The sequence below is a fragment of the Mus caroli genome, chromosome 11 (assembly GCF_900094665.2).
Source record: "Mus caroli chromosome 11, CAROLI_EIJ_v1.1, whole genome shotgun sequence".
Lineage (NCBI taxonomy): Eukaryota > Metazoa > Chordata > Mammalia > Rodentia > Muridae > Mus > Mus caroli.
The window spans coordinates 89651620-89662831 of record NC_034580.1 but is presented as its reverse complement, the minus strand read 5'-3'; the positions used below and the strand labels follow the sequence as shown (position 1 = coordinate 89662831).

General features: G+C 40.4%; 1 protein-coding gene across 17 annotated transcripts in view; it reads right to left on the bottom strand.

Moving 5' to 3' along the window:
* Positions 1–11212, bottom strand: part of Mbtd1 (mbt domain containing 1) — a 61268-nt gene continuing 50056 nt past the window's right edge. For 15 of the 17 annotated variants that reach the window (XM_021175711.2, XM_029483025.1, XM_029483028.1 and 12 more), the window contains 4 exons: positions 11091–11212; positions 9599–9676; positions 4047–4238; positions 1–271 (listed from right to left, as the gene is read on the bottom strand). In XM_021175711.2, the coding sequence (XP_021031370.1) occupies positions 153–271; positions 4047–4238; positions 9599–9676; positions 11091–11212 (511 nt within the window). In that variant the 3' untranslated portion in view covers positions 1–152. The remainder of the gene's footprint in view (positions 272–4046; positions 4239–9598; positions 9677–11090) is intronic. The other 2 variants (XM_021175715.2, XM_021175716.2) reach the window with 1 other exon arrangement.

Sequence of the window (11212 nt, the reverse complement as noted above, 5' to 3'; positions counted from 1 at the left end):
ACCAAAATAGTTTCCCCCCCACCTGAAAAATCTGAAACTGAACTTTTTTCTGTGTTTAGCAAAATGTCCCAGTGGAATAGCCTGCTATACAGCTGGCTGATTCCAAATCAGTCCTGTAAACAGCCCCGTCTGCCCATGGTTTCTGAGTCGCCTCATGGCTCTTGTTTGATGTAGACGGTGGCAGAGCCATTGCTCTCCTGGTCAGATGCTCCGTGGAGGAAGCTATAGTCCTCCCCATCCAGCAGCTCCTCCTTCAGCTGTGACGTGGTCACTGTATGAGACAGACAGAAACGCATGGCTGTTACCAAGTCTTCTGGAACGCACTGGGGTTCATCTTCATGTTCTATCAACTTTACAGCTAAGACTCCGTCATTTCTTCAGTACCTATAAAGAGGAAACCATGGAAGGCTAGGTGAAAGTCAAGGGCAGAATGCTTGCCATGTGAGGTGATGGAGCCCAGCATTGTAAGACAGACAACAATGGTTGTCACTCTGTTGGTGTGTATGGTTCTAGGGCCTTGCATATGTTAGGCACATATTCTACCGCTGGGCTACACCCCTCAATCCTAATTTCAAGTATATTGTTCATTGAGGAATGCTAAGAAAAGGAACAAAGCTGCATACTGCAGAGTGGATGATCTCCAATGGAAAGCTCAACTAACAGTGTTCATCAATTCCACTAAAATAATTGGAATTTTTCTTGGGATTAAATATTCACTTTTATGTCAATGCCTATAGAAATGAACATATTTCTTGTACATTTTGAGGTATGACAGAGTCTGCCTATTTAGCCCAACATGGCTTTGGAATTTGTGATCTTCCTACTCCTATATCCAGAGGGCTGGGATTGTGGTGAATATATAGCTCCTCCATGGTGTGTATACATATATATGTATGTACATACACACACAAAATATACTTTAGTACTATCTTATGGTTTGAGACATCCAAGGTCCAAGGTGGGGTGCTTTTTTTTTTTTTTTTTGGTTTTTCGAGACAGGGTTTCTCAGTGTAGCCCTGGCTGTCCTGGAACTCACTCTGTAGACCAGGCTGGCCTTGAACTCAGAAATCCGCCTGCCTCTGCCTCCCAAGTGCTGGGATTAAAGGCGTGCACCACCACGCCTGGCTTAAGGTGGGGTTTTGAAACATACATTTGGATGACTGTTTTAGAATATATAATTTGCATGAAGAAGGACTGCATGTGAAATATAAAACTAATTATATCCCAAACTCCTGAAATAATCCCTTTATTTCCCTCTTTTCCTCTGCCCCTCACTCCTTGCCCTGGAATTGGACCCTAGGCCTTAGGCACACTAGGCAAATGTCCTACCCCATGAGCTCTCACTCCCAGCACCACTTTTAAAGTCTAAGACAGGGGCTTTGCCAGGTTTCCCCAAACTGGCAAAATTTTCATCTTCCAGTCTAGCCTTACAAGTGCTAGGATTATAGAGTGGGAAATCATCATGGCCAGCATTATTTATTTTTTTATGGTATTGGGGACTGAATTTAGTTTTGCCTATGCTAGGTTAGCACTCCACTGGTGGGCTACACTTCTAGCCTCTGCACACTGATTTCAGTTATGAAGATTTCCTCAAAAATTACTGACTCCTCTCCCAGTCCAAGCATGTTAGCTCATACCTATAGTCCCAGTATTCTAGAGGCTGAAGTAAGAGGATCTTGAGTTTGAGGCCAGCATAGACTATATACTACATAACAAGATTAACAAATACACAGAAAACCCAGCTATAGGATATCTTTTTCCATTTTTACCTATTTATCTGTATTTTTTGAGATGGGGGTCTCACTTTGTAGCTCTGGCTGGTCTGGAACTTGTTAGATAGACTAAGCTAGCCTTGAACTCAAAAAGACTTGACTACTTGAATATTCAGCTAGCACCTGACACCTTATTTACAAATTTTAATGAATAATCTTTTGAGAGATGGCAATTCATCTTACTTTGGTTCCTGTTTTGGCATTTATGTTGAAAAACTCAATAGCCCATAGACAAAAAAGTGAATATACTATGTATAGTAAGAGCAGAAGAAACAACATACTGTTGAAAGGCAAAGCACATGCAACTGTATAGTTCTTCCTTTGCTTAACAAACAGTGGCAAATATGCATATAGCTATCCTTCAGATCTAACCAACATGCAGTAAATATCAGGGACATTTTAGCACTTATCACAAGGATAAACATGGTAACAAAACCCACATTTCATTAAAGGTGCAGTACCCACAATAAAAGGTTGAATGTTATCTTGTTCTATGATGATTAGATGGCTAAATGAATGGGAAGTACCATGCTTCAAGATCAAAGATGTTTCACTTAAACGGATGTTTTTATGTAAGGAAGATAACCAAGGTTCTGAAACACATCCTAAAGCTGTATCCATTTGTACTCAAAACAAGTATCTTGAGAAGAGTCATTTTAAAATATGGAAATGATGTACTGAAAAAAATCACTCAAGAAGAAGGTGAAACATTCACTCAGGTATGGAATGTTTTAATGTAAACTTTCAGTTTTCATAGAAACTAAAATAAAGCCTGTCTGCTATCATCCCCCTTTCCTAGCCTTTATTCTCAAACAGTGACGGATGAATGCAATAGATCAAGCAGCTCAATGTCACATTCTACAGCAATGTACTTTCTAAGCTCTGCTTTTAAAATCAATCACCTAAGTGACACTAATCATGAAAATGTCACAAGAGAAGCAAATGGAAGAAGTGACATCTTTGCAGGTATAAAATCAACAATAATAAATTTGCCAAACAATCAGTCTAACAGTGGCTTTCAGGTATGAAGGTAGCAGTGCAGTTCCCACAGCGCTTCACTAAGCAGATCATACCACGGCCCACAAGACACACCCCTGAGCAAGAAGACATGACAGGCACTAGAGGAATGAGGAAGTCGGAAGCCATGAGGTTTGCCGTCTAGCATCTCCCAAGTCTAGCTAAGTTCGACATGAATCAGAACCTCTAACAAAGTAAGGATAGTCATATTTGATCAGGTAAAATACTATTTCATAAACAGTGTGTATTAAAAGAGAAAACTTAACAATGACGTGGAATGCTCTTAGTCCTTAGAGGTTGATCATTAAAGAGTAGCTAACACTGTTGGCTTTGTTCAGACAGTCTCTCAGGAGACTGCTTGAATTCCCAATCTTCCTGTTGGGGTGAATGGGTCTCACACCATGCCTGACCACAGCAGATGAAATATGAGATTTGTAAATCCTACTCTGCCTTTCATGGAAAATGAAACATGGAACTTTCCCTTGATGTACGGTTGTCAGAATGGTCATCAGAAACACGGCCTCGTGGAAAGCTCAAGATGACTACACACATTATCAGAGCTGTGAGAGGTAAGAAGTTAAAAAAAAAGGGGGCTGATAATGTCAGGTACAAACATCCTGGTAAACAGTAACAGGAAACAACAAAGTCATTAATTCCACTTAAGTTTTTAAACTACAAAGCCATTTAGGAAATGCTGAACATCTAGAACAAGTCAGGTGAATACCATGATCGATAAGTAATGTATTTTTAAATCTGTGATGATGTTCAGCTTAGTTTATGGTAAATGCTACCACTAAAATAAAAATTACTTGAACTCAACACACGTTTTCCATGAATGACCCACTATGGAATGTTATGAACAAAGTCTCACTTTTAGGTCTGATTATTATCAGCATCTCTCTCTCTCTCTCCCAAGTCAAGTCCATAGACATCTACAATGTAGTATGTTCAACCATTCTAACCAAAACATCAAATATTGGAAGTTGCCTCATAATTCCAAAAAACTAAAATGATGGCTTTCACTGATGCTCCATATCAATCAATTCTTCCCTGATGGCTCCTCTTAGTGAAATGGCTGCTGAGAACCAGTGGAAATGGATATTTTTAGTTTAAAAAAAAAAAAAAAAAAAAAAGAAGAAAAAGGAGGATTTGGATGAGTGGGCCCCTGTCCCGCCAGCCCATGCTTTGTCTCCCACCACCCTGCCCAGCACCTGACCCATACTCTATAGTACCTGTGATGCTGCTGTGACTAGTTACCTGTTTTGAGGCTGGGCCTGAACTCTCGGCTAGTGCTGGGAGGTGGGAAGGCCTCCAGGGCTGTCTGTGCTGGCAGGGTTCGATATGGAGGAGGAGTCAACTCTTCGTCCCCAGAGAAGCTCCTCCGCACCCCGCCTGTCATGGGCAGGCTCGACAAACTGACAGGCTTCTTCCCAACTGGCATCTTCCTCTCTAAACATCAAGTCAGACTGAAGTGAGCTTTGACTTACGTGTGTGCTAAGAAAGTGCATTGTATTACTAGGGAGGCTAGGCTGTCTAGGATGCTGCAAAGAACTGACTGTGCAAGGCTTAACTTCTGCAGATAAGTGTGTGCGCGTACCCGTGCACGCACAGCATATGAACATGCTCTGGGGCAGGAAGAGGGGAGGTTGCTCAAGTCTCTCAGGCCTGATTAATTCTGGTCTTGATGCTCAAGTTTAAAAAGAATGAGGTAAAATAAACTAGAGAGTAGTTAGGGTAGAGAAATGGCTGCTGTCCTTCAAGAAAACTCACCTTAAATATTGGGTGAAAAGTCTTTTTAATTTTTAATTTTAATTTTTTTGTAGTAGTGCCAGCAACCAGCAGGCTCTTATGCACACTAGGCAAGAGAACATTTCTGAACATGACTTTTAATAAAGACAGCATTTCCCTGGGTATAGAAGCCTAATTATGGTCCTTCAGTGGGAGAAGTCAAACAAAAATAGCTTCAATGCATTAACAGATGGCATAGTTCACCATTCTACAGTGTGCTCCCTAAGCTGAGCAGTGCACTACACAGCATTTGTAATTCTGCCCCAGAAACGGACTTCTAAAACCCAAAGCTCAGTGTGTGTTGCTTACAAAGTTCCTAAGCTCACATATTAGAATAGGGTTTCAGGCAGCTGATTTTTTAAAAAAGATTAATTTCTTTTTATGTATATGAGTACACTGTCACTGTCTTCAGACACAGCTGAAGAGGGAATCAGATCCCATACAGGTGGTTGTGAGCCATCATGTGGTTGCTGGACTTAGGACCTCTAGAAGAGCAGTCAGTGCTCTTAAGCGCTGAACCATCTGTTCAGCCCTCGGCCCAGGCTGATTTTAAACTCAATACATACACCACGCTGGACTTGAACTCCTGCCCATCCTTCCTGTCCTCATCTCCCTAATGCTGGAATCACAAGTGTGTACCACTATGCTCAGCTTGCTTAATTTGTTTTCAAGACAAGGCCTCACATAGACAAGGCTGCCTTCCTTCAAACTCACTAGGAAGCTGAGAATGGTCTTGAGGTTCTGACCCTCCCGTCTCTCCCTCCTATGTGTTAGAGTTAAAGGCATTTATCACTTTTTATAGTTTTATAAGGAAACATACTCTAGAGCTTATAAAATGGCTTTTACCACACTAAAATATGCTTGGAACTTTGTAAACACTAAACTGCCAAGCATAGTGCAAAAATAAGGGTGCAAAGTGAAATATTGTCACGTTATCTTTATAGATGTATACTTTGTTTTCCTCCTAACCCAATAACCAGCTAAATTTCAGATAATCAGAATGAGATACATAAATCTAAGTCAACAGTATTCCCATATAAAATGGATCTGAAAGGTAAGTGGATCCACACTCAGCTCGCAATTGCCATGCCAATGTCACGTGCAGTGATGACTTAACACATTTACAAGTAAAATACCAGGGAAACCCACTAAGTCCTATATAAATAGTAGCACCTCAAAGTGGTGAAATCTGAAATGGGTTCGGAATTACTATGGGTTGAGAAAGACATTTTTCTGAGGCTGAATATTTATAAAACCCTCCAGGTCAAACAGTACTCTTATTTTCCAAGTGCTAGTTAACAACAATCCCTACACAACACAACTATGGCATAGTTGGCTCACTGCTCACCATGCTACACAGTGGATAATAAGGACTACCTTACCCACTCTAGTACCGAGGAAACAGCATAGCTAGAGTACAACAACCTATCGGCAAACTTAAGACAAACACCAGGTTTTGAAACTCATCTGATATGGTCAAGTCTGCTGTAATGGAGAGCTTAAGATTTTAATTTTCACTTATGTGTATGTACGTGCCTGTGTGTCAATATGCATATGCATGTAGGTGCCTTCAGAGGCAAGAGGCTGTTGGATCTATTGGAGCTGTTGCTATAGGCAGTTATGACTCACCCCATGTGGACGTTGGATTCCAACTTGGGGCCTCTTCCAGAGCAGCCAGCAATCTCGCCAGCTCCCAGACAACTTAGGTTTTTTTAAACCCCAAGTTCTTTCATGTTTTAGTAACAGGTTGTGTGGGAAGGATTTCTTTGTGTGTCTGTCTGTGTATATGTGTTTATGAAGAATGTATGAGTGTGTGTGTGGCCAGAGGTCTACTTCAGGAGTCATATACTTCTGAAACTTGCCAGTTAGGCTAGGCTGATTGGCTCAAGAGCCACAGGATCCTATTTCTGCCTTAATGCCTAGCACTGAGATCACAGCTTGTATCACAGTGGTTTTTTTTTTTTTTTTTTTTTTTTTTAAAATGTAGGTTCTGGGAACAAATTCTGATCTTCCTGATCTTCAAGACTATGACAAGTACTTTACCGAGGAAGCTTTCCAGTACCACTCTGCAGTCCTAACCGCCCCCTTTGAGACAGGCTTTCACTCTGTAATTTAGACTGGCCTAGAACTCACTATGCATCTCAGGCTGGCCTTGAGTTTGCAGTAATCCTCCTGTCCTGTCCCCCGAACACTGGAATTAAATCCTGATTCACCACCACTTAGCCTTTTGGAAAAGATTTCTAATAAATGTTTGTAGTAGGAAAAAACAAACCTAAGCAGTAGGAAGAGGACAGTACCTTAATAATGTAAAGCTATTGCTTATTACAGTCCTGCTCTTCAATGCCAACATTCAAAAAAGCACTTTTCTAAAATGTTGGCAATAAAATCATACTCACTTGATGACCTATTTATTATTTTCACTTGGTCCACTTACTGTAAACATCTATAGTTTGCTTCAGAAAACACCCCAGAGTTTGCAGTGTTACACATACAGTATAGATTTCTTTTCTGAAGTGGAAAAAAATTTCCAACTCCAAAACAAAAACATATCTGGTACCAGAGGTTTTTAGTAAGGACCCATGGATTTATGTTTTTCTTTTCTATGTCAAGTAATTTAAAGGTGCTAGAGATGATGGCACAGTATTAAGATCAAAATGTCAGAGTTAAGGTGTGTTCCAGATATAACTAGAGCTTATCTCTAGCTAATTCAGGAATCTGACAATGTTAAACAGCAATGAAATTTGGGTACTATTATTCTTACTTCATCAATTCATTTATTTACTCCCACATTCCTATCCCAGAAATGCAAAGACCCAAACTTTTAAGCCAGAAACAAACCCTGCAAAGGTCACAAAGGGGAAGGCAAGCAACTTGTGCATATAATGCTCATTAGTCAGTCAAAAAGATTGTTTTTGTAAACACAAAGATTCTATGTATATACATGTGCATCTGAGTGTATATGCTGGTGACCTCTGAGCCAATAAAGGAACCTGGATCCCCTGGAACCAGTTACAGGCCATTTGTGAATTGCCTGATGTAGGTTTGGGAACTGAACCTAGTCATCTGCTAGGGCAGCAAGAGCTCCTAATGGCTGAGACATCTCTAGGCCCCTCTTTCTGTTTTTAAAGACAGTCTTATATTCTAGGTAGGCCTGAAACTTGTGGCCATTCTTCTACCTTAGTTTCCTAAGGTCTAGGATTACAAGTGTGAGCCACCATGACTAGCCTAGTTAAAAAGATTCTTCATAAACCACTGGGAGGGACTATATATTATACATGCACACACATATATGTGCGTATATATTGAAAATCATGTTAATATTGTGCAAACAAAACCCATATATATATATTCCCCCTCCTACCCTTAAGACAGGGTCTCATGTAGCTCAGGTAAGCCTTGAACTTGCTATGAAATTGAGAATAACCTTGAATTCCTGATCTCCTCTCCTTTGCTTGTTGAATGCTGGGATTACAGCCGTGTGTCTCCATGCCTAGCTAAAACCATTCTTTAACTTCAATGTCTTAGAAACTTAAGAAACCTTACTCAAGTTCTTGTCCAACACAAAATAAGACAGTTTAAATAAACCAGTTAAATTCTCTTTACAGTAAGTTGAGTAGTCATACTGCCATAGTTAATTTAGAGACACAAAATTCAAATGTGAACTCTTCCTAAGCAAGTTTGAATCAGCAGATCTTACTCTGACGGTGAATGGTCTAGCAGTGCTCTCTAAGCTCTTGTAGGTGAACAACTGTGTTACCAAGCTCCTGATGGGCAAAGTAATCCTGACTCTATTAACCACTGAGCCACCTCTCCAGCAAGAGATAGGGCTTTATGCTAGAAGAAAACTTGTTTTCAAAGCACCAGCACAGTAATTAGGTTCCTTACCTAAAAAAATTATAAATAACTGTAATCAGGAAGAACTCAGAGAATACTCAGATCAGCCTTAGGTCCATTTCACTACAAAAAGTGCCTTAAAACTTCTGTTGTTTTTTTAAATCTTAAGAATAAAATACTCTGCAAGTTTCACAAATAGAGAAACCCATGGCTTATTATGGTAGTGAAAAATACTATTATTATTATTGTGGCTAATGACAATCATAATTTACTGTTACACAAAGCATTAAAACATTGACTTTGTTAGACATCAACTCTGATCGTTTTCTCATTCTGTTGTGTGTCTGTGATACACCCATGGATGTATGTGCGAATGTGTTCTTCATTTGGAGACACAGTATTCTTCACCTTACTGGGTTTGTTTTTGAGACAGGGTTTCTCTGTGTAGCTCTGGTTGTTCTGTAACTTGTTCTATAGACCAGACTCATCTCAAACTTAAGAGATGGACTGGTTCTGCATTCTCAGTGCTGGGACCAAAGAAGTGTGTCAGCACATTAAGCCTCCACTTTTTCATTTTACCCGGACTGTGTCCCCAGTCCTTCTTAATAAGTGCGAATTTCTCAGGATTATCGTTCCAGATAGAGAGTTAATGACAGCTACTGTAAGCATGAAGCACTGCTTTATTGCTTCATTCAAGTTTTTAAAAAGGGATTAACTTTACGTAGGTATATAATTATTTCAAGAACCATTATAAGGCTTGAAAACACACAGATAACAAATACCTGTCTTTCTTTCTCTCTTTCTCCCCTTCCCTCCCTTTCTTTCTTTCCTTTCTCTCTCTTTTTTGTTTTTCCGAGACAAGGTTTCTCTGTATAGCCCTGGCTGTCCTGGAACTCACTTTGTAGACCAGGCTGGCCTCAAACTCAGAAATCTGCCTGCCTCTGACTCCAAAGTGCTGGGATTAAAGGCGTGTGCCACCATTGCCCAGCTGATTATTACTCCTGTCAATTAAAACTGTTTCTTAGTATCAAGAAGGTTTGTTTGCCTTTTATGTCATACTGCACCTTTAAGCATAATACATAGTGAACATACACCAGTTCTCACAGGGATGTAATTTTCTGTGCAAGAGTACTGTGACCTTAATTGTTTAACAATTAGAAAATATATGCAAACACATGGTGACCCACTTTTCTTATGTCCTTTGTATTGCTGAGACTTAGCCTTTTTCTTCTGTTTTGAAGAAGCTGACTGGCTTTCTCTTGATGCTGAAAAATAAAAGGGAAAATTGGTAACAGAACAATTATACAATCTTTTAGGAAGATCATCATTCTTTAAGCAATACCACTCCTGGGCATATACCCAGAAGATGCTCCAACATGTAATAAGAACACATGCTCCACTATGTTCATACCAGCCTTATTTATAATAGCCAGAAGCTGGAAAGAACCCAGATGTCCCTCAACAGAGGAATGGATACAGAAAATGTGGTACATTTACATAATGGAGTACTACTCAGCAATGAGTTTATGAAATTCTTAGGCAAATGGATGGATCTGGAGGATCTCATCCTGAGTGAGGTAACCCAATCACAAAAGAATACATATGGTATGCACTCACTGATAAGTGGATATTAGTCCAGAAGCTCAGAATACCCAAGATACAATTCACAAACCACATGAAACTCAAGAAGAAGGAAGACCAAAGTGTGGGTGCTTTGTTCCTTCTTAGAAGGGGGAACAAAATACCCATGGAAGGAGTTACAGAGACAAAGTGTGGAGCAGAGACTGAAGGAATGACCATCCAGAGACTGCCCAACCTGGGGATCCATCCCATATACAGCCACCAAATCCAGACAGTATGGTGGATGCCAACAAGTGCTTGCTGACAGGAGCCTGATATAGCAGTCTTCTGAGAAGTTCTGCCAGTGCCTGACAAATACAGAAGTGGATGCTCACAGCCATCCATTGGACTGAGCACAGGGTCCCCAATGGGGGAGCTAGAGAAAGGACTCAAGGAGCTGAAGGGGTTTGCAGCCCCATAGAAGGAACAATAATATGAACTAACTAGTACCTCAGAGCTCCCAGGGACTAAATCACAAAAGAATGCACATGGTGGGACTCATGGCTCCAGCTGCATATGTGGCAGAGGATGGCCTAGTCAGTCATCAATGGGAGGAGAGGCCCTTGGTCCTGTGAAGGCTCTATGCCCCAGTATAGAGGGATGCCAGGGCCAGGAAGCAGGAATGGGTGGGTTGGTGAACAAGGATTGAGGGGAGGGGATGGGGGTTTTCGGAGGGGAAACTAGGAAAGGGGATAACATTTGAAATAAAGAAAATATCTAACAAAAAACCCATGAGCCTTACTATTTACTCAACAGCATTTATGCAACAATGCATTTTCAGCCTGTAATATACAGTTCAACAGTAGTGTAGTTTAATTTGGTGACTTCTGGTTTTTTCTATTTTACTTCCATGTAACCAATATGGAATTCACATTGCCATGGCATACACAGTCTAATTCTGTGATATTGTTGGGTCTTAGGATTTTACCTGGCAACTCATCAGACATTGATATATTCTTGTCCTGTGAGCTTGCCCTCTGAGATATGAGAGTTCTATGGAGAATTTGCAGGGTTTTTTTTTGTAAAATAAAAGAACATGTTTTCTATATAGTAACTTACACTGTGATGCTGGAGGCTGTAGTTGATATCCAGTTAACTGACACCACCCTACAGGATAGAGGTCAGGGGACTCACAGTCTACCCACTGATCATACTCTTCTTCCCAACCATCAAAATGTATC